The sequence below is a fragment of the Amphiprion ocellaris genome, chromosome 13 (assembly GCF_022539595.1).
Source record: "Amphiprion ocellaris isolate individual 3 ecotype Okinawa chromosome 13, ASM2253959v1, whole genome shotgun sequence".
In the NCBI taxonomy this organism is placed as follows: domain Eukaryota; kingdom Metazoa; phylum Chordata; class Actinopteri; family Pomacentridae; genus Amphiprion; species Amphiprion ocellaris.
In genome coordinates, this window is record NC_072778.1 from 2,401,594 (window position 1) to 2,424,178 (window position 22,585).

Genomic DNA, 22,585 nt, shown 5'->3' on the forward strand with positions numbered 1-22,585 from the left:
TCTTTGTGGTGTTTTTGCGTCTCTCCCAGTTAGGACGACCACAGTGAGTACATAGTGCTGACAGTGAAGCTCTGAGGTAGGAGTCTGATGACATGGGGCTGCGTGAGAGCGAAAAATATTGAGGAGACAACATGTATAGATGCATCATAAACCAAAACACTGGCTGACTGCATGAAGTCTGAACAAGAGGAACATTCAAGCATGAAAATTATCTAAAGAAGAGTTTCTACAGAAAACCTCACTAGTGACCTCCATGCTGAGGAGGACTGTTTTAGAAAATAAAGGAGGGTAAATCACATCGGGAAGAACTCAAACACTAGAATCTTAGTGATGAAAGGGCTTTTGTTGCACTGAGTTATTAAATATAGTCAATCGAAGATGCTAGTTTTTAACATCACAGAAAATTGTTCTAGTTAGAGCAAATCTGATTACTGCTTAGCCCTCATGTCGTCCTGCGGGTCAAATCGACCCATTTTAAAGATTGAAAAATGTGGAAAAAAAAATAAAAATTTTCACAGTGAAAACATCCACATTTTCAACATTTTTGGGAAATTTTTGAATATTTATTAATGGAAAAAATTAATTGTTAAAAAAAAGTTTCTTTAAGAACATTAGGGAAAAAATCAACCAAACATTCTTAAAGAAAATATTAGAAGTTCTACTGATATATACAAAATCACTTTAGATATCACTTTAGATATTTTTAGGATTTTTTTTGGAAAATTTTTATTCAGTTTTTGAAAATATTTACAATTTTTATTTTTTAAATTTTTATTTCTTGCCAAATTTGGGGATTTGGAAAAAAAATAAACTTTTAAGTGAAAATTTTAAGGAATTTTCTTCCTGAAGATTTTGCAAATTTTTATAAATTTGAGGAATTTTTTTGCTGAATTTTTGGATTTTTTTCAGACAAGGAAACAATATTTTTTGGTGCCCTTAAATGAAGACAACAGGAGAGTTAAAATCATGAGACATTTAGGTGATATTTTACAGAGTTTTACTAATAAACAGTCAGACTTTAGGACTTAAAGGTCTGGATTATGAGCTGGAATCTTCTAAAATAATAAATAATTCCTCCAAACCAGCACAAATAATCTCCCAAACCCTGAGATATCTGATCTTAAATCCAGGAGGGTGTAAAAGAGGAAACATGCAGGAATGTTCTCAGATTATCTGCAGTGATGGAAAACCATATTTATCACGTTCAAATGAAACTAAAGTGGACGTCCTGCATAAAAAACATAAATACTGTGATAAAATTATCATCTGTAAATCAACTTTCAACTATAGTTTTTTTTTTAAAAATAAAAATGTGTGTACTTTGATAAAATCTCCTCCTCTGTGGATTTTATCGTTTATTATTAACCTTTTTATCAGAGTTTTGTTAATATTGTTGCATATTTTTTCTTTTCTTTTGGCATTTCATTCATTTTGTGGATTTTTTTCACATTTTTAGCATTTTGTTGAGATTTTAGAAGGTTTTTCTGACATATTTTTAACGTTTTAAGCACATTTGTGGAGCTTTTCTGGCGTTTTATTTATTTCTTTGTCTTCCTGGGACGTATTTTGAACTGATCCACGGACCTCCAGTTCAGCAGCTCTCACATCCAGAAGATTTCCACTTTAATCCTGCTCTTATTCTGCCGGTTTGTAGCCTGATTTATACATTTTATTCCTAAACACGGGGAGAAAATATTTATTTTCTAGCTGTTAACAGTAGTTTCTGATTTATGGAGTGATAAATATCCAAAATCCTTCAAATCTGAGTGTAATATGTCATAAAAAAAAAAAGCTTTGTTATAGAAATTTGTGCATTTTTATCAAGATAATCCTCATTTGTATTTTTTAACAGAAAATCTTGTGATATAAAGTTTCATGCTGATATCTGCAGTGTTTTAGCTTCAAGTGTGTTTACATGTGCAGTTATGTTATATATATGTTCTCTTAATACGCTTGATGTTGTTTAATTTGTTGTTTTTCACCTGGAAAAACCACAATTTACTGATTTATTTTCTTGTAATACAAATAAAACCCACAGATGCTGTCGTGTTCGCTGATCTCGATACTCGACGTGTTTTTATGTCGTTTTATTAAATAAATTGTGTGTAAATTCAGATGACTTGAAGCTGATTGAATGTGAAATTAATTCTTTTTGTCAAACTATCATTGAGTCCGATGAACACACTGAGATTTGTCGTTGATGCAGCGTTTTATCTGCTCAGTTGTTTAATGTCAGATGGGCGACTCGGTGTTCAACGTGTGGTCTGTGGCGCCATCTGCTGACAAAAAGCTGCACAACATGTTCACAGGATTTAAAAAGCTGCATGAAAATAACAGAAAACGTCTTTTCTATATAGTTTAACTGCGTTTAATGACTGTATTTCTCATTAGTGCTGCTTTAATTTAATATCTCACTCTATTGTGTTAAAAAGGGGATAAATGACATGAAATAAGTCACAAGAGACTGAAGAGACAAAACAATAAAATAAGACAACTAACAACATAAATGACACAAAAAGAGGCACAGAACAACAAAAAAATGCCATTTTATTCGTATTAATATTTTTATGAATTCTTCCAAAGTTTACTTACATTTTTATGACAATTAATAGATAATTTAAAGACATTAAAGTAATATTTTATTACTTTTTTTAAGGTGTTTTATTTATATTTTTGGGATTCTTCCAACATTAATATATATATATATATATATATATATATATATATATATATATATATATATATATATATATATATATATATATATATATATATATATATATATATATAAAAAATATTTTTAGGATATTTTAGAGCTATTTTATCCCAATTTTTTATTTTATTTTTTGTTAAATATTTCTATTACACGTTTTAGGACATTTATTGATTTTTCTACATATCTAATTAATTTTAAAAAAGATTTTATTTTATTGTTTACACATTTTATAAATATTTTTAGGACATTTACAAACTATTTTTCAGACCATTTTATTAACATTATTTTGGGTCATTTAAAAATAGTTTATGAAGGCATTTGAATTAATATTTTCAAGACATTTTATTGGTATTTTGTAAATATTTTTAGGATATTTTAGAAATATTTTATTCCTATTTTAAAATTTTAAAAAATCTATTTATCAATATATTATTATTTATCAATACAATTTATATTCTTTTTTAAACAGTTTTTTAAAAAAATATTTAAATTACACTTTTTTGGACATTTATTGACTTTTCTATATATTTAATAAAATTTAAAAAAGCAAGATTTTATTTTATTCTTTACACATTTTATTAATATTTGCAGGACATTTACTAAATAATTTTCAGACATTTTATTATTTTTATGATAATAGTTAAAGACAAATTAAGATTACGTTTTTAAAAAAAGGTGCTTTATTTCATATTTTTATATTTAATACATATTTTCCAGACATTTTATTAATATTTTTATGACAATTAATAGATGATTTAAAGACATTAAATTAGTATTTCCAACATTTCAGAAATATTTTATCAGCATTTTTTGACATTTTATTTTATATTTTTGGGATATTTAATTTCATGTTTCTGTTCCAGGTGTGGAACACGTGAAGATGGGCTCCTACTGTCGGCTCCGTTTCCTGTTTTACTCCAAGGAAACGGCCAAGAAAACCCACTACAGCAGCCAGATGCACTACGACAAGCTGCAGGTGAGACGGAGCTCCGCCCACTTCACACCTGAACCACAGCCCCGCCCACTCCACCTGTGATTAATTTATTTTATTGCTTAATAAACTGCACCACAACAGCAGTTTCTTCTTCTTCTTTGGTCTGTGTGTCTTTATTTGGTGAAAAAAATGACAGAAACATGATCCGTTCACCCACATTTAAAATATTTACAAAATAAATAAAACTACACGAAAAAAACACCTCGTTTCAGAAGCACCTGGAGCAGGAACAAATCAAGTCGGAGAAGAAGAAGGGGAGGAAGACGACAGCGTGACGAGGCCACTTCCTGTTTTTATTTCACAATAAGATTCAAACTGAGCTCAGACTGAAAGTCGTAAACAAAGGCAGCCGTTTGGGGGAAATTAAAAAAATCAAGTCCAATGAATCCTCCTGTCACTACGGCAACCAGCAATCGATTATCAGTTCCAATACTGATCGATCAGAGCACAAAGTGACTAAAAGGTCAAATAAAATCCAATAAATCAAATTTATCTGATCAATATTTAAAGAATTAAAGACAGTTGTAGCGGCTGCAGAGTAAATATTTAAGTTTTTTTGATTGTTTTGTCTTTGTAGCCAAATCAGTTCAGCATTGAACGTTTCTTGCACCAAAAAAACACAACTATTGATCCACAAATCGAAAGAATCGGTGACAATATTCGTTGTGAAATGAAACTCGACTGACTTTTACATCATTGATAGTTTTGACAGTAAAAATAAACTTTCGGGTCATGTTTAGGCCGACTAACCGCCGTAAAAAACCGAACAAAAAAGTGTTTCCGTTTGGGTTTCTGATCAAGAATCGATAATAATAATCGATGAGAGCAGCGAGCACGTCTGTGCGACTACTTCTTTGACAGAGCGTATCATTCCGCCTTCCAACACCCTGTTGGAAGGCGGAAGGATACACTCTGTGGAGAAATAGTCCCAGCTTAAACAACGTTTACCTGCGAGTGAAGCTGATTGTTTTGTTTTGAACAAACCTGTTTTGATAAATGTGAATGTCTTCTGGTTTCTTTCATCGTCTGTAACGGCAAACTGAACATCTTTGGACAAAACAAGACGTTTTTCACCATTTTCTGAGAGTTTAGAGACCAAACAGCTGATTGGTTCGTCCACAAAGTCATTAAACTACCATTACTTTTGTTTTTAAATCAACTTGAGGACTAAAAGAATTATTTTTACTGTTTTGACTCAAATGTCCACCAGTGAACCATCCAGAGCCGCAACCCTTTGAATATTTTTTTTTTCTCTTTACGACAGAAAACTGAAAATTTTTGGGCAAAACCAGACGTTTCTTTTAATTGACAAACTGTATCCTTCCGCCCGCAGAGTGGATGGATACGGTCAGGAAGTAGTTCCAGCCGGTTCACTGCATTAAACTGTTCCTGTCACGTCTTTTTCTTGCTCCGTATTTGCTGTATTTTTACGTTTTAGAAAATAAACCTGTTTCCTCAGATGCTGTGTTGGAGTTCAGATCTTCTTAAAGAGTTTTGGATTTTCTGCAGAGTTCCTCCTTCAGCTCGTCCACGGATCTTTCCCCGTCTGCTCCTGAAACAATAAAACAACCCGATTAAGTTTGAAGTCGTTAAATCTGGTTTCTACGGCGATCTGATGTGCTGGTTTCCATGGCGACCTGGTATCGGCTGTAGTGTGTCGGGCTGCTGCAGTGCTGCTGTTTGGCTTCATCCTCGTCGGCGAAGATCAGCTGACAGAGTTTACAGAAGTAACCGACGACGGGACGCACAAACTCTGTACCTGCAGCACAGAAAACACCGAGGGGATGGTGAACGCACCGCAGCTGGACAAAGTTATTATCATTTCATCCCTACAGCGGACGGTCATTAAAGCTGGAGACACATTAGTCACAATAATACCAACAAACAAGCAGGAACAAATTGGACTAAATGCTTGAAACATGAGCACTAGGACAAGAAATGTGTCTCAAAAAAGACTTTAAACTCACAAAATGACAAAAACATGAAAATGAAATGACTTGAAACTGGTGTAACACGACAAAAAAAATGGACCAAAGGACAGGAAATGCCTCCCATGAGTGAAAAACTGCCTCAAAAATGACTTATAACTTGTGTAAAACGACCTCAAGGACAGGAAATGTTTCCCAAAAGTCAAAAACTGATCTGAAACGACTCTAAGCTTGCTCATAATGACACCACTCTATACAATTACGGTAACCCTTTCAGGTAAACTTCCTCATTTAGAAACTATTGGTCCTTAAAATGGAAAAAGCTCTTTTAAATGTATATAAATGGATGGATCCATATTTCTACTAAAATACAGTCTTTGGTTGACATTTCACCAACTTTTAAGGCTCTAACATTAGTAGAGTTTGATGTACTGCAACTATGGCAAGACAAGGCTCCAGTTTTTAGATATTTTGTCTCTAAATCCATCTCCAAAATGACTTCAAACTTCGACGTGACTCAAATTTTCACTAAGGGACTTGAAATTTGTGGAAAACGACTCCGTTAGTGTCGAAATGGAAATAAAGGATAATTATTGATTCTTGAAAATGCAAAAAAAAGTGCAACATTTTCAAACCAGACAGGTATTGTGGCCTTATAAAGTTCTTTTAAGTGTTTATATCTATGGATGGATCCATGTTTCCACTAAAATAGTCTTTGGTCTCCAACTGTTGAAGCTCTGAAAGACGGTGATTCCAGTTTTTAGTGACTTAAACGGATAAAGGATTAATCCAGAAACGTTTGTTTAAATGTGTGAAACAAATTTAAAATTTGTACAATTTTCATGTTATTCTAAATTCTCCTTTAGTACTAATAATCAATATAATTCCTGGAAAAATCAAACGTTCGACCCCCAAACACCAACAACGATTACTAATAATGTCATTAATAATAATTACTCATTGAAGCTGCTTTAGCTGCTTAAGAATGAAATCATCTTTTTAAATCCCAAAGAAAGTTACATTTATTTATTCAAAAATAAGAAACACCGTGAAAACTCTATTTTAGTGAAAACCTAATAAAATTTGGGCACAGATGATGCATTCATGATCTGATCTGGGGACTCCTTTCACACCCACCAACAGGATTTGGGGTTCTGAGGGTTAAAAGAGAAAATAAATCGTCTCATCTAAACGCAATTTAAGACTTTTATGTAGATTTTAAGGCGTTTTGTTGACAGATTTCAGAATCTACAGACTTTGTCAAAGATAAAACTTATTTAAAACTCTTTTCAGGTTTGTAAACTTTATGCTTCTTGTCTTGTGATGATTGTTGTGTGTTTGTTTCTTCTTCAGTTCAAAAACTTTGGCCACGCCCACTAAAGTCAGCCAGCCAATTAGAGGAAGCCCGATGTGTGACATCATGAATCTGATTGATGACATCAGATGAATGTTCAGTAAAGACGTGAGATGAAGGGAGTTTCTTACCGACGGGTTTGGCAGGTTTTTCAGGTTCAGACTGTCGCTCCGTCTCCGCTGCAGCGTCGTCGGCCTGAAAATATTCGTTCATCGTTTACGTTAAAAGATGTTTCCGTTTGAGTTCTTGGTCGATGAAGAAACACAATCAGATTTTCAGTTCTTCATAGTTCAACAACAGATATTATATTCTGATACTCCTTAAGAGAATTCAAGCCAACATTAAGTCTCTTTAATTAGCCGTCCTGATGTTAAGAGTGCCTCCTGCTGGTCAAAACGTTCAACTACAGCTCAGTCCAACATTATACATTCAGTGTTGTTATATTTCTTTTCAGTGTTGGAAACGTCTGTGGAAACGTGGAAAAATGTTGGACATGCTTCAAAGTCGTGTTTTCACTGGTCATGTTTTCAACGTTACGAATTTTCTACGTACAAGTTTGGTAGGTGTCGAGTTTTCTAAGGACAGAGTTTTAAAAGGTCTAATTTTCTATGTACTTCCCAAACCAGGCCCAAAATTTCTCTAAATTTATTTCAAAAACAGACTGGAAATCATTCCAAAAACAGTCCAAAATTTGTCAAAAACTAGACTTAAAATTAGTCTAAAACCAGACTAAATTTAGTCCAAAACCAGACTTAAAATTAGTCTAAATTCAGTCCAAAATCCGGTCCTATAAGAATAGAAAAAACAAGCCAAGAACAAATCCCAACCAGTCTAAAATTAAAACAAAAACTATATCAAACAGGCCAAATGTAGTCTAAAGGTAGTCCAAACCCAGGTCCAACATCAAGTCTTACATCCAGTCCTAAAGTAGTCCAGAACCATTTCCAAACCTGCTCCAAAACCCTTTAAAACCTGTCCAAAACCAAGTCTAAACCTATTCTAAAACTGAATCAAAAACCAGTCTAAATTTAGTCCAAAGCTAGTTCAACAAGTGCCATCAAGTTCTATACCAATCCTAAACTGGTCCAAAGGTGAGTGTAGAACCCTGTTTCTGTGTGAACCGTCTGCATCTATATCCGATTGGAGATCCGCCCACAGTGAAACACCTGAGCACCATGACAGCAGGCAAACCTTTGGGACTCTCTCTACCTCGTCTTCCTGAGTCTCTGCCGTTTCCTTTGATTCTTCCTTCTTCATCCTGTACAAATTTTCTAAGTACTGAGTTTCCTAAGAACAGAGTTTACTGCTTAATAATTTGCTACGTACTAATTTTGTACGTACGGAGTTTCCTACATACTGACCTTAACACGTACCAAGTTTTCTACACTTAAGCCCCTTTTCGACCAAAGAGCACCAGGTGCTAGGTTGGTTCAAAGTTGAGAGCCAGTGCTTTTTTGGTTCAAATCTCGTGCCGCCCCAGAACGGGTTTGTGTTTCCACTCAAGAAGGAGCAAAGTTGGAGCTGCGTCATTGCGCCACCACAAGACGTGTGTACGTACTGCGTACGTAGCCGTTCAACAGCGTTCACGCCGTACGGAAACCCACACAACAACAATGGAGGGCTTCTTTGGAGTGGTGTTCATGGCTTTGCTAGTGTGTCTCGCCATCGTTGAGCAGCAAAACCTTCTGTTAGGGGTTACTCATCGGCGTCGCCGTTCCAATGCCCGGCGATCACGTTTGAGAAGAAAGGTAATTATCAAAGACGTTTGGATACTTAACAGTAAACGTGCTAGCGTTAGCTTAGCTACTTAGCTTCGACTACGCTGGCATTGATTACTTTGCGGTTAAACACGCGCAATAAGTTGATGATCATATCTATGTTTATCTTTTTAGATGTTTTTAGATGTCACCCCGCCCTCTGCCCGTGACGTGCTCAGCTCTCAACTCTGGCCACCTCTGGCCCAGCAACGAGTTGGTGCCCGAAACGGCCCCAGTTTTTGGAGCCCGGAGCCGCAGCTCCGGTGGTCGAAACACAAAAAACCGGCGCCAAGTCGGGCGCTGGCTCCAACTCCGAACGGGCTCCACCCCGGTCGAAAAGAGGGTTAAAAGGAGACGGCTTCAGAAGTCAGCTTAGATTTTGTACAAACAAAACTGTTCGCTGATTGTGACTCATTGACAATTGAAGACTTTAATATTGTTCAAAGAGTTTTGAGGGAAACTGTTGGGTGATCAGCCATACCTGTTCAGCTTGAGGTTTTGGACCATCTCCGGTGCCAACTGGTGGATCTGGACTCTCTGAATCCTTCACCTTCGACTCTGATGTTTCAGACTCTAAACAAACTTCAGTCGTCTTTTCTTCTTTATCTCTCGGTTCGTCCGCCTCTGACGGTTTCTCTTCCAGCTGATCATCTTCCGGTTTCTGTTTTATCTCAAGATCTTTTTTGTCTTTTGCTGATTCTGTCTTCATGGTTTCTTGGGACACTGAGCCGTCCTCGGGAGTTTCTTCTCTTTTTTGGGTTTTGTTTTCTGGACGTGTTTTCTCCTCTGGAGTGTTTCTACCAGCATCATCCTTCTCTGATGTGTTTTCGAGGTTCTTTTCTTCTGCTTTCTTGCTCAATGACTCGTTCTCTGGAGTCTTTCTAGATGTTGAATCTTCTTCTGGAGTCTTTCTAGATGTTAAATCTCCTTCTTGAGTCTTTCCAGATGTTGAATCTTCTTCTGGAGTCTTTCTAGATGTTGAATCTTTCTCTGGAGACTTTCTAGATGTTGAATCTTTCTCAGGAGTCATTCTAGACATTGAATCTTTCTCAGGAGTCTTTCTAGATGTTGAATCTTCGTCTGGACTTGTTCTAGATGTTGAATCTTTCTCAGGAGTCTTTCTAGATGTTGAATCTTCTTCTGGAATCTTTCTAGATGTTGAATCTTCTTCTGAACTTGTTCTAGATGTTGAGTCTTTCTCGGGAGTCTTTCTAGATGTTGAATCTTTCTCTGGAGAATTTCTAGATGTTGAATCCTTCTCTGGAATCTTTCTAGATGTTGAATCTTCTTCTGGAGTATGTCTGGATGCTGACTCTTTCTCTGGAGTCTTTTTAGATGCTGAATTTTCCTCTGAAGTCTTTTTGGAAGTTAAATCTTTCTCTGGAGTCTTTCTAGATCTTGAATCTTCTTCTGGAGTATGTCTGGATGCTGACTCTTTCTCTGGAGTCTTTTTAGATGCTGAATTTTCCTCTGAAGTCTTTTTGGAAGTTAAATCTTTCTCTGGAGTCTTTCTAGATCTTGAATTTTCTTCTGGAGTCTTTTCAGACGTTGACTCTTTTGGAGTCTTTTTAGACATTGACTCTTTCTCTGGAGTCTCTTTAGATGCTGACTCTTTCTCTGGTGACTTCTTCAAAGACTCCTTCTTCCTCTTCAACCTCTTGTCGGCTTTGTCCCAGTCTGAAGTTCTGGATTTGCTCCTGCTCCTGCTTGGACTTCGGTGTTTGCTCCTTCTCCTACTGCCTCTGTTTAAAGGTACAACGGTCCTGCAGAAATAGGGATTAGAGGATGAGCGACAGCAGGAAGCTGACGAAGAGGAACAGGGAGAGTAAAGAGGACGTTTCTGACCCGTTGATGAGCCGGTGGTATTTGTAGGAGAGGCGGACAATGGGTGGCAAGTTGTTGTAAATGGGAGGGGGTCTGAAGTACATCTTTCTGGCAGCTTTTGAGGCCTCTGATGAACTCGACATCTCGATGAAACCCTGAAACACAGAGACAGAAATCATCCCTTAAATCTCAGAAGATCAACCAAACCCACTGAAGCCTAAGTCCAAAACAAAACCCAAACCAATACAAAGCAAATCCAAGACACATCCCAAATAAGTTCACTATAAAGTCCAAAACAATACCAAGTCCAAAAGAAGCCCAAAATCAACTCCAAAACCAGCCCACAGCAAATCAAAACTAAGTCCAGAACCAAGTTTTTCCATCAACTAAATCAACATGACTGTTGACCTGCTGCCTTTTATATCTCCCCAAAACAGTTGCCGTGGTACCCAGATGATCAGTGTCAATAACTGCCTGGACCTGTCATATTTCTGCTTTGCTTACAGTTACATACTCAGTTCTAAAATGAAACCAATGAGATGGACTCACAGCAGGAAAATCATAAGTTTGAAAAGATCAGACTGATTGTAACTAAAATAGTCTCTGTTGAGTTGTTCAAACCTCTTGTCTGCCCCGGAGCAGGATGTAGCGCACCGCCGTCCCGAAGTCTCTCACCAGATTGATGAAATCAGAGTCGGTGAATTCCAGTGGCACGTTGGCGAAGTAAAGCACTCTGCTGGACTTCAGGGAATGCAAACAAAGAACATTATTATTACTAATCCAACAGCAGGAGCATGTCAGACGTACGAACCAGACTTTCATTAGGAGCAGGACGTACCTTCGGTTCATCTCGGACTCTGTCATCTACAACAAACAAACAGGAGATTAAAACCAAACAGGACTCAACTGTTTCCTCATATTTTACTGTCTCCAGACCTCTTGTTCATCTACCTCGATTAGACTCGTTTTTGTCCAGGTCTACTGGGAAGTCTGGTTCCTGTTAAACACAAAGAAGGAAATGAATCAGCATCAAACACGTTCAGTCAGGCTCTGTGCTGCAGCTGTTAACTGCAGATTAGATTTTAAAATCCCCATCACGGCCCAACATGATGCCTTCAAACATCTTGATCTGTTCGACCAAAAGTCCAACTAGTCTATACCTCGTCCTCCTGAGTGTCTGCTGTTTCCTCAGATTCTTCCTTCGTCATTCCACAACTGTCCTCCTCAGCCTCCTGATCTTCAGTCTCGTCCTCCTCCTCATCTGTAAAGAAGTCAAACACTTTAAATTCCGTCTTTTATCAGTCGTCAATCTTCAGAAAAACTCGATTTTGTTTTCTACCTTGCTCCAGTGACTGTGGACTGTCGTTCTCCTCGCCAGCCTCCTCTTCTTCTTCCTCCTCCTCCTCCTCCTCTTCTTCATCCTCCTCCTCTTCGATCACCTGTATCCCCTCGATGTCGCTGTCTTCTGCAGAAACCCTGCAGGTGATCACATTGATGTCTTTAAATGTGGTTCAGTCCGCGTCAACTCAAGACAGAATTCAGGAAATATGTCGCTGCATCGACTCAGATTATGTTACAATTTACATATCAGAGATCAAAAACTAAATTCTGTAAAACATTTTGGCTGAATTTTTCTTTGGTCGACTTTTCACCACCTGTCTAAAATCAGTGGAATTTTATGTGTGACAAGATGCATGTCTGAGAACCTGAAATGAGATAAAAATCAATCTTTTATGCTGTTAAATATCATGATGTAGAAAATACGGAAGCAGCTTGTAACTTTGCACATATGACATTAATATATAGACCCATATGAACATCCATTTTTATGTGTTCACATCACCATTTTGTCAAAATATTTAAAAAAAAACACAAAAAACTAACCCTTTACTTGCTATGTGTTGCACATCAACTTCTACTCAGGTCAGAGGACTCAAAAGTTGGTGAAAAACTGTATTTCTAGTAGGAAATATGGTACTACATATTTATTAATTTTTTGGAGATAAAATTACACAAATTCCCAGTTCAGAACACAGACAAAAACCTCGAAATTAATCCATAATATTTTACAAAACGTAGTTTTGAGTCCTCAGTAACACATGCGTTAACGCTGAGTAAAATTTGAGACAGTGGAACAACACCACTGACACACATTCCAAACAATTCTGTTTAAGTTGTTCGTTTGCTGCTTCACAGTTTTCACTCTGTTGATTCAGAAGAACAACAGGAACTCACTCTGCTTCCTCCTCTGTCTGTTCTGTGTCTGTAGCTTCAGGTTTGGAGTCGCTAAGAGAAGCTGGTTCATCTTCAGACCTGGACTCTGGAAGAATCGTTGTGTAGATTTAAGGATTAGACAGTGGTCCTCAAACTTTTTCTGTGAGGTCCCCCTTTGGAGGACAAAAAAAAACTGTTGTGCCCATCTAATTTCCTGACCACCAATATTTGACCGAAGAACAATTTTGCAGTGGTTGTCTCATCAATCACTGTTGACACCACATCAAGGGGAGTATGAGAACCTCGGCTACTGTATGTGGATTCTTGCACGTGGCGATTCTGTATGACTCTATTTGTGTTTTGCCGTTCACTGATGCAGCTTTTACCACGCGATGTTCCTGCTGATGGTACTCATCAGTTTTTTTCTGAAAGAAGACAAGTGTGTTCTTGACGTGATTGGGATGTAATGTCTCCATGTGTCTTATTAATTAGTTTGGTCTCATACTGTGACAGTTTTCTGACATAAAACACACACAGGAGTCTCTCCTCACCTCCTACCGTATTGGCTGTGAAGCCAAGAGCAAGATAAGCCTCATAGCATATTTTCTTGACTTTTTCCAGGAGGTTGTATCTTGTCTCCTGTCCCATTTTCTTTTTCGTCCAATATTTCTCTTTTCTCTCCAACTTCTGACAGCTAATCATCGTGGTTTAAGCAGAATGAATTGGGGACGGTTACCGTGACAGCGCAGTTTGAGTATTGTTGTGCCAACATTAACACTACAGCTCAGATAATTGGTTCCGCGTAGACGGACCTTTTCCACCCAGTCGCTTTCATCGATGAATCGTGCCCGCATTCTCCACCAAAATCACACTAAACTGTCAGCCGATTATGCAGGGGGCATCCACGGCTGGGTTATGCTTTCTGCACCAATGTGACGTGCGGAAATGAGATGCTTGGAAATCCACTCGAGAGAACGTGTGTGGCTTTATACTCCTAGCGGCATCTGCTCCCAAACTGCAGAGGGCAGTGTATCGCAAACACATGTCTACCACAGTACTAGAGTAGAAGAAGTTTGCCATTGTTTACACCACTTAAAACATAGCATTTTAACTAATAGTTGCAATTTAGCAGCTAGTTTTAATTTCACACTCTGAATTGTTCATAACCTGGTTGTCACGGTGATCTCTGTGTGATGAATCATATAAATGCCTGTATTTCTGAACTTCTGCTGCTAGGAGCTCCTGCTCTTCCGCCGGTTTTCCGCATCTACGTCGGCATAGTTAGAAAAAGTTGGAGGTGCACTACACGGAAATTTTTCACTTGAGAAGGGCCAGATCATTATGGCAACTCAGTCACAAACTTTCTCTTTTATTATGAAAAGAGTTCAGCGAAAAATATTTCTGAAAGCATTTGAAGAGGGAAATGAGGTGCTGAATCTGTCCTTGTTTTAGTTCAACAACGGCGAGTTTAGACATCGTTCGAAAGTTTCGCAACGCATCGGACCTCCTCTCCCCATGGCTAAATTGCATAAAGTCAGGTCTACTTTATGCAAATGAGCAACAGGCAACACGGGGCGACATGGTGCAACGTAGCTCAAAAGTCAATTAGAATACGAAGAGAAGTATTTCACACCGATAATCAATGTGATGCAAGTAACTGACGGATCATGTGGACACGCAGCTTAACACATTTTGGATAAATTTGTTTGTTAGATTCTTGAAAATAAATAATCAATGAAATGTTTATTTTTTTCTGTTTTTGCTAAATTAACTGTCATACTGCACAGAAGACATTTCAGGTTTCTCTCTCCTTGTAGTCATGGTGGTTCTCGGTCAGGTTACCTGATTCCACCATCTTTTCCACGGTCGGCCCGGTACTGGACTTGTCCCTGGACTTGGACTCAGACCCAGGTTCGGTCCGTTTCTCTTTGCTGGTCTTCTCTCTGGACCTGGATCTGCTCTTTTTCTCTCTGTTTGACTTTTCCCTGGACTTGGATCTGGTCTCTCTACTGGACTTTGTTCTTGATTTATCTCTGGACCTGGACCTGGACTTTGTTCTGGTCCGCCTACTTCGGCTAGACTTGTCTCTGGATCTGGACCTGTTCTTCCTGGAGGACGTGCTGCTGGATTTGTCTCTAGATCTGGATCTACTCTTCCGGTGTCGGTCAGATCTTTCTTTAGATCTTTCTCTGGATCTGGACCGCTTGTCTCTTGATCTGGACCTTGTCTTACGGTCTCTGCTGGATTCCCTCCTCGTCCTCTTGGTCTCTGACTTTTCGTCTTTCTCTCGACTTGAACTTCTCGTCCTCTTGACTGAAGGGGGTTCCTCCTCGTACCTCTTTGCAGACGGAACATTCCTGAAGGACAGAACAGACCGGAATCAGGAATAATCAATAATCCGTGGATCAGAATCAACCGATTGATTTCCCGTCGGGTCGGTTTGCTCACATGAGGCTCTTGAACTCTACGGAGAACGAGACTTTGATGGAGTTGCTGCTGATCCTCAGAGTGTTGGTCGAATAATAATCAACCAGCTTCTTAGCGTCCAAAATATTTTTCATCTCAACAAACGCCTGAAACATAAAAACAAACCATGAACCTGGAGGCTTTGAGGTCATTTTATGTCTATTTGGGGCTCTTTTCTGTCTCTTTTTGGTTGTTTTAAGGTTCTTTGCAGTCATTTTGTCTTTTTCTGTTTCTTTGCGGTTGTCAGTTTGTCTTTATGCAGTTCTGGATCTCACTGTGGTCATTTTCTGTCTCGATGAGCTAATTTTATGTCTCTTTGTGGTTGTTATATGGATTTTTACAGCCATTTTCTGTCTCTTGGTGATCATTTCAGTCTCTTTGTGATAATTTTGTGCCGTTACATTTCTTAAGGTTTGTTTGAAAAGCCAGCTGCCTTCCACTTGCCGAAGATTCTGACTTATCTTTACCAGACAGACCTCCAGTTCAAGATTCTACAACATCATTACGAAGACTTTAAACTTCATTTGAGAGTCTAAGGAGGACAATGGAGATCTGCTGAACTGAGGAGAAACAATGATAAAGAACTAGAGCTGAGACGAGTCAGAATTAAACGGTACAGTTGTAAGTAAAGGAGTGGCTGGTTGAATCCCAGATATACGCTGGATGTTCAATGTTCCAACAGCTTCCTAACTGTCCTGTATCACCTGTTATCAGAGCGTTAGCAGACTGAACTGTGCTGCAGTCAGATCTCACCATGGACGGCAGAAACAGCGTGTAGAGCGGCAGGCCGAAGCGTTTCACGATGCTGAGCAGATCTGACCGTCCGTCTTCTCCGGCTAGAGCTGGACTGAAACTCACCACCTGAGAGCTCTGAAAAGACAAAATATAGACTGAGAAGGATGACGGACACACCGGAAAGTGAAAGTAGGAGAATAAAGCTCTTTAAAGTTAAACTCTAATAATGACTCTGTAGTGATTATAGAGGTCTGAGAGCCGAACACTAGCGGACATTTTCAATATCAAAAAATATCTCAAAAATAATAGATAAATGTTTGAAAGATGTCTGATAAAAAAAAAAAAATAATAATAATGTCAGGGAAATGTCTGAATAATATACATTAAATCCAGAAATATTATAATATGACACAGATAATACAAATAACATCACAAAAAATAACAAAATGAATGTCCAAAATAAAAGACCGGGCTCCACAGCATCAGTTACCATGGAGATCTAGCTCCACAGCATCAATTACCATGGAGACCTGGCTCCACAGCATCAGTTACCATGGAGACCTAGCTCCACGGCATCAGTTACCATGGAGATCTAGCAGGTTAAAACAGACACTTTCATGACACTGAAAACTCTGCGTTGGTTCTCCAGACAGCCTACCCGGAGGAAGCTGAAGGTGTTGGAGATGCTGAACTCGATCTTCTCTCCGTTCACAATCGGGGGATAGTTGACGTGAAACTTCACCAAGTCTTTGGCCTGGTCGACGGTGAGGAGGTCCACGAATGCCTGCAGGTTTACAGCAATGTTTAACTCAGAATATAAGAAGAGCTGTCAAACAGCATCTGAATGAATGAGCCTTAAAATGTAGAACTTTTATTTGAAATAACGTGCTTTAAATAACTGATCGGGTGTCAGTTTTTACCAGAACTCAAATGTTTTTCCTCCTAAAATGTCACATGTCTACCTGCTGGACTCATGAAGGTCTGAGGCCCAGAAATGATGGAAAAAGTCCATTAAAAAGTGATAAATCTGGACCCACCTCCATGGACTTGAAGGAAAATATTCCCAGTCTGAAGGTAGAACTCTGATCATTGATAAAGTTACTGCAGATGAAGAACCAGATGTTCTGAGGAGGTCAGGAAGGAAATTCAGTCCATTTTGGTTGATTTTGTGGTGTTGAATTTAAGATTTTGTTGTAATTTCAGCAGTTCTGTGGTTGTTGTGGTCCTTTTGGTGGTGATTTTGGACCTTTTTGTGGTGATTTTGGGTGTTTGTCCTGATATATTTGAACCTTTCAGGGTAGTTTTGGCTCTTTTTGGGGTGATTTTGTGACTTTTGTGGTAATGTAGGTTGTTTCTGTTGTTATTTTGCATGACTTTTGTTCCAAATTAGATTTTCTGTTGCAATTTGACCTGTTTTCTGGTAGTTTTGGTCCTTTTTTGAGGTAAATATGGCTGTTTTTGTGGTGATTTTGCAAGTTTTTGCTGTCATATTTGAACGCTTCAGGGGAATTTTGATTCTTTTTGGGGTAATTTCACCTGTTGTGTGGTAGTTTTGGTCCTTTTTGTGGTGATTTTGGGTGTTTTTCCTGGCATATTTGAACCTTTCAGGGTAGTTTTGGCTCTTTTTGTAGTAATTTTTGGCCATTTTTGTGGTGATTATACAGCTTTTTTTAGTCAATGTAGTGTCAGTTTTCACCACAACTCAGTTACTGGAGATGAAGAACCAGATGTTCTGAAGCGCTTTCTTCATATCTGTGACGTGTTGAATGCGTCATGAAGCCGGTGGACTCACTAAAGACGGAAACATGAGGATCTTGAGGATCTTTCCAAACGGTTCCGTCAGCTTCCTCAGATACGTCTCGTCCACAGACTGAGCCGGAAACTTCACACAAACCACTTTTCCTTGATCTGCAGTCTGACACAAAACAAACACCATTATTTAAAGCAGGAGCAGCGAAAACACCACTTCTGACAGGTTTCACTTTTTACCTTCTGCAGCTTCTGGTTCGTCTGCGATTCTGCAGAACACAAGAAATACGTCAGAAACAAGAAGCACAACCCCATCATCTGATAAAGATCAAAATGGTGGATTTACTTTGGCTCTGATTGGACGTCTGCCGTGGCGGGGAGGGTTTCTTATCGTCCCTCCTCTTTGATTGGTCGTCCTCCCTGAAGCAGCAGAAAGGTTCAATTAAATTAAAGCACATGGATTTGGAGCTTAGATTCTATTTACACTGTCATTGCAGATTTTATTAGGGTTTTTTTTGCTTGTTTTAAATTTTGAACTGACCCGATGACAGTTTCCATGCGACAGTCCCAGTTAGGAAACCTGGAGAAGAATGAAGATATTAGAACCAGAACTGGAGTCATGAACCCCGAAACCTGCTGATAGGCTTGAAAGATATCCAATCTGTGCATTTTTTTTTCTAAACCACACAAGTTATCAGCCTGAAAGTGTCGAAACAGAAAAGATTGTGGGATTTCTAACCTTCCAACGTGCTGAGTATCGGAAGACTTCACGAAACCATATCTTAAAATTCTGATATTTCATCAACATCTCTTTGAATTAAATTTTTTTCATCCGATTCTGTAAAAACTAAACAGTTCTTCCCTCCACGACGGACTCAGTGACTAATGTGAATAAATGTTTCAGATAAACTGCAGGCAGTGTTTCTACAGCAGAGATAACAAGAGACGGAAAAAAACAAACTGCACATAAAGCAACAAAATCTAGACAAAAAACATGAAAAATGAAACAAAACTTGACAGAAAATGACTGAAACGATGCACAATATGACAGAAAGGAGAAAAAAACGATAAAGACGCTGTCACAAAGAGACAAAAAATGACCAAAGTGAGACTCTAAAGGACACAAACAAGACAAGAACAAAAAGATATGAGATACCAAATGACAGAAGGAAGACAGAAAATGACAAAGACACTAAAAACTGTCTGTTTTCTAGAGGCTATAAACACGTATGTAGAATGTAGAGCCTCCATTTTACTCAGGTGTTGGTAACGTGTGGACACTTGGAAAACGATTACATTTTCTTTTTTTCAGATTTGTGTGATTCTGCACTGAAGACATTTCTGAGTTCTCTCCTCCTAGTCCTGGTTGTTCTGCTCCTAAAGGCTTGACTCTGCAGGCAGCAGAAACAGAAGCAGCTGATGTTGAACTTACTGCTGCAGGAGGCTGAGCTGTCCGTCTGCATGCAGGGTGCCATTGATGTGTTGAATCCAAACCTGAAGAAAACAAAAAGAAAATGAGCGACGTGGCTCCGCTTACAGCCGACGGCTGCAGCTCCCATCATCCTTTGCTGCAGCTCACAGACCTCCCCTCCCCCCGAGAGTCGCAGGTGAACTTACCCTCTCTGACAGCACAGTGATTTGACACAGAGAGCACGAGTACGGGTACGCCGGCGGAGTTGTCCCGTGGAAGTCCAGAGCTTGTTTCATGAAGGGCATGGAGACCAAGGGTGGGATGCTTCTGCTGGAAGAAGAGCCGGACTCCCAGCGCCCCTCCTGCGGTTTCGCTTTAGGAGGAGGAGCTGCTCGGGAATCGGCCGGTCGGGCCTCAGCGTAGCGAAAAGGACGAGCTCTGGTTCCCTGCTCTGCTGGGCTGAAAGAGGGGCGGTCCTGAGAGGGACCTGGACCAGTCTTACCATAGCCAGAGGAGCCTTTTCTGTAGTGGTAGTCTGCCGAGAAGCCTGAGGATGAAGATGAGGATGATGGAGCGTCTGCTCTGCGGGTCCTGAAAGTGCCCCAGTGGTCCTGATTAGATGGAAAAGAAGAGGACGATATGAGGTGCAGCGGGTACTGGACCGGCTGGCTGCGGAGCTGCTCCAGGTCTAAGGTGCTGGGGGGTCGGTGGGCGGAGCCTGCGAGGTAAGAGGATGATGATGATGATGATGATGATGGAGCACTAGATGGGAAAAGGTTGACGCTGCCTCTTTTGCCGTTGATCTGTTTGAGGATGTGCGGCAGTGACTCGACGGTCAGGACGTCCTCCGGCAGCTTGGCCAGCAGAGCCAGATCTTCAGGTTCCAGACCGCAGCTGCTCAGGATGCTCAGAACGCCGTCCTGCGACGCCGCCGGCTGCAGCGCCGCCCTGGAGGAGGAGGAGGAAGACGACGGGTAGGAGAAGGACTCCTGAGGCCTGTAAAAGTCGCTGGATGGGTGTCGGCGGTCTGCAGAGCTGTAAGGTCCAGGATCAGGACGGAGGTCGGTGTCAGACCGTCTGTATGGGTAGTTGTGAGACATGGCAGGAGGCTGTGGAGAAACGCTCGCAGCGTTTCCTGCAGACAGAAGGTGTCAGGGAAGACAGGAGATGAAACATGTGATGCTGGAGGACGAGTTGTCCTGAAAGAAAACAGCTGAAACCATGACAACAGTCTGAGGGCAACGAGACGCGTTCAGGACTGAAACTGATGAAGGAAGAAACACAACGAGGGGTTAAATGAAACGGGCCTTCAGCACCGATACAGACGATTGGTTATCAATAAAGACTGACACCTGATATCTGGAACCAATAGAAATTAAATGTTACACATTAGCAGCATCTGATAGCAGCAGCCTGTCATTTATAGCCTGACTTCTTCATGAATAAGGATTATTAAACCTGAATATGTAAAATACAAACAGGAGCGACGACATTGCTGCGACATGAAGCTCGTGTTTCTTGTCCAATCAATTGATTTAGATCAACAAGTTTGTCTCCTAAACTTCTGTCGACTGATCTTCTCTATTTTCTTAAATCTTTTTCTATTCTATTCCTTTAAATCCCACGAAGGTCCAGATTGTAAAGCTTTAATTATTGTTCTCCAGACTTTTTCAGGTTAATCTGTGGCTGCCTGTTAACCTAGCCACGAGACGTTAGCATAGCATTATCCGCTGTGAGGGTAGCTAGTGTCCTGAAATGTGGAGATGTACTTTAACTTCCCACGATTAAATGATCAACAGTGAAAACAGCCCATCCAGATAAACTCACCTGGTCTCAGCTTAATTTCACTGATGGAGACTAGCAGTTTCTCTGGCCACAGAGACTGTGAGGCGTTTAGGGAACATCTGGAAAATGCAGCAGCTGCTGATGACTGTGAGGCGTTTAGAGAAACTGCGGTGTCTGCAGATAAGCAGATGTTCAGGTTCTGTTCCTACTGATTTTTATTTAACCTTTCAGAGACGCTCTGATTCAAATTAAAATTATTTTCTGTTTGTTTATTAGCAGGAATGTAGCTCAACATGAAAGTAAAAGTCTGTTTAAAACACTCTAAAATCAATAAATGGTGAATAATAGTGATGTCAAAATAAATTCTAAGAATAATTCTGATATTGTTGTTAGTGGTGCAGCCCTCATCAGCTGAATGGAAATAATTCAGATGGACAAAGAACCAGAAACAGTTTCTCTGATAGTTTCGTTCTTGAAAAACAAACCCTGTTGTTGTTGTCAACGTTAAACCATAGAAGATTCCAAACTTCTTTTTTAAATTATTTTTTATTTCCTCTGCAGATGCACTCCCCGAAAAATATCCTTCTGGAATGACTGATGTTTCCCAGACAGTTACTGAACTCACCTCCTGAAGATTCCTGCATTTTACCAACATGTAGCAGAGAAAAGCTAAATGTTTTCTCTCAGTTGTTCCAGTATCGTGCAGATTTATCGACACACCGACAAATGAAGCAAGAAAAGACAGAACACCGAGGTTTGTTCTGCTGGTTCAGGTGGATTCAAAGCTCTTTATTAACGTTTAAACTGTGAAAAACCTGCAGGTGGATTCACAGAACCAGGTTAGCTCCACAGCTACCAGTTAGCTCACCTAGCTAACAGCTTCACATAGCTAACAGTTAGCTTCACATAGCTAACAGTTAGCTTCACCTAGCTAACAGTTAGCTTCACCTAGCTAACAGTTAGCTTCACCTGGCTAACAGTTAGCTTCACCTAGCCAGCTTTTAACGGGCGGCTGCAGCACTCACCTCAGATTGACGAAGTCAGGCGAGGAACGGCGCTTGCAAAAAACACGAACTGACGAGTTGAACAGGGATTCTTCGTTACTGACGCAGAAAAACGCAGAAACTTGCAGCTGAATCTGGACACAGCTACAGACAAACTAACTGACCGGCTTCATCCGGTCTGTTTATCAGTGGTCGGACCGTGAGTGCCCCCTGCAGCTGTGGAATAAAAAAAAAACACACTGAAAATACACTGAAAAACAATTAATTTCAGCAAATTAATTAAATAATTAATTAAATAAATAAATTTTGAAAAATATATATTTTGTAAAATGGTAAATAAAACTGTCATACATACAATAAAAAATAAAATAAAAACACATTTCATTAAAAAATACATATATACATATATATCATTATATATATCATTATGTGCTTGTTCATGTGTAGACTGCAGTATTTTTAGATGAAATTTATTTTTATTGCTTTTTTATTTTTATATGTCACATATTTTATTTACCATTTTACAATATATATATTTTTCAACATTTATTTATTTATTTAATTAATCATTTAATTAATTAACATTATTTGTATTTCATTTAATTTTCAGTTTTTTCCCTCCACACCTGCAGGGGTCGCTCACGGTCC

The 22,585-nt window shown here is 39.2% G+C and overlaps 1 protein-coding gene across 3 annotated transcripts; it reads right to left on the reverse strand.

The window, feature by feature from the left end:
- Positions 1 to 3,982: 3,982 nt before the first annotated feature.
- Positions 3,983 to 22,118, reverse strand: LOC111569103 (serine/arginine repetitive matrix protein 2-like). 3 transcript variants are annotated; one of them, XM_035948572.2, is made up of 23 exons: positions 21,959 to 22,116; positions 20,976 to 21,107; positions 19,355 to 20,283; positions 19,170 to 19,231; positions 18,279 to 18,317; positions 18,084 to 18,157; positions 17,978 to 18,006; positions 17,781 to 17,903; positions 16,647 to 16,772; positions 16,007 to 16,123; positions 15,236 to 15,360; positions 14,630 to 15,144; positions 12,809 to 12,893; positions 11,913 to 12,049; positions 11,734 to 11,834; positions 11,525 to 11,570; positions 11,412 to 11,437; positions 11,195 to 11,314; positions 10,595 to 10,728; positions 9,231 to 10,512; positions 7,124 to 7,187; positions 5,348 to 5,469; positions 3,983 to 5,262 (listed from the first exon to the last, which is right to left on the reverse strand). In XM_035948572.2, the coding sequence occupies exons 3-23, from the start codon at positions 20,246 to 20,248 to the stop codon at positions 5,230 to 5,232; spliced, it is 4,254 nt and encodes a 1,417-aa protein (XP_035804465.2). In that variant the 5' UTR covers positions 20,249 to 20,283; positions 20,976 to 21,107; positions 21,959 to 22,116; the 3' UTR covers positions 3,983 to 5,229. The 3 variants fall into 3 exon arrangements, with proteins under 3 accessions (XP_035804465.2, XP_035804464.2, XP_054872788.1); XM_035948571.2 differs by lacking the exon at positions 20,976 to 21,107 and having other exon boundaries at positions 21,959 to 22,118; XM_055016813.1 differs by lacking the exon at positions 21,959 to 22,116 and having other exon boundaries at positions 20,976 to 21,931.
- Between the last annotated feature and the right edge of the window lie 467 nt (positions 22,119 to 22,585).

Excerpts from the sequence above, each read along its gene's own strand:
- LOC111569103 (XM_035948571.2), bottom strand. The coding sequence starts at position 20,248 with ATGTCTCACAACTACCCATACAGACGGTCTGACACCGACCTCCGTCCT. Across the intron at positions 16,773-17,780 it reads TCCTCATGTTTCCGTCTTTA|GCATTCGTGGACCTCCTCAC; the intron begins GTGAGTCCACCG and ends GTAAACCTGCAG. Across the intron at positions 11,835-11,912 it reads TCCACAGTCACTGGAGCAAG|ATGAGGAGGAGGACGAGACT; the intron begins GTAGAAAACAAA and ends ACTTCTTTACAG.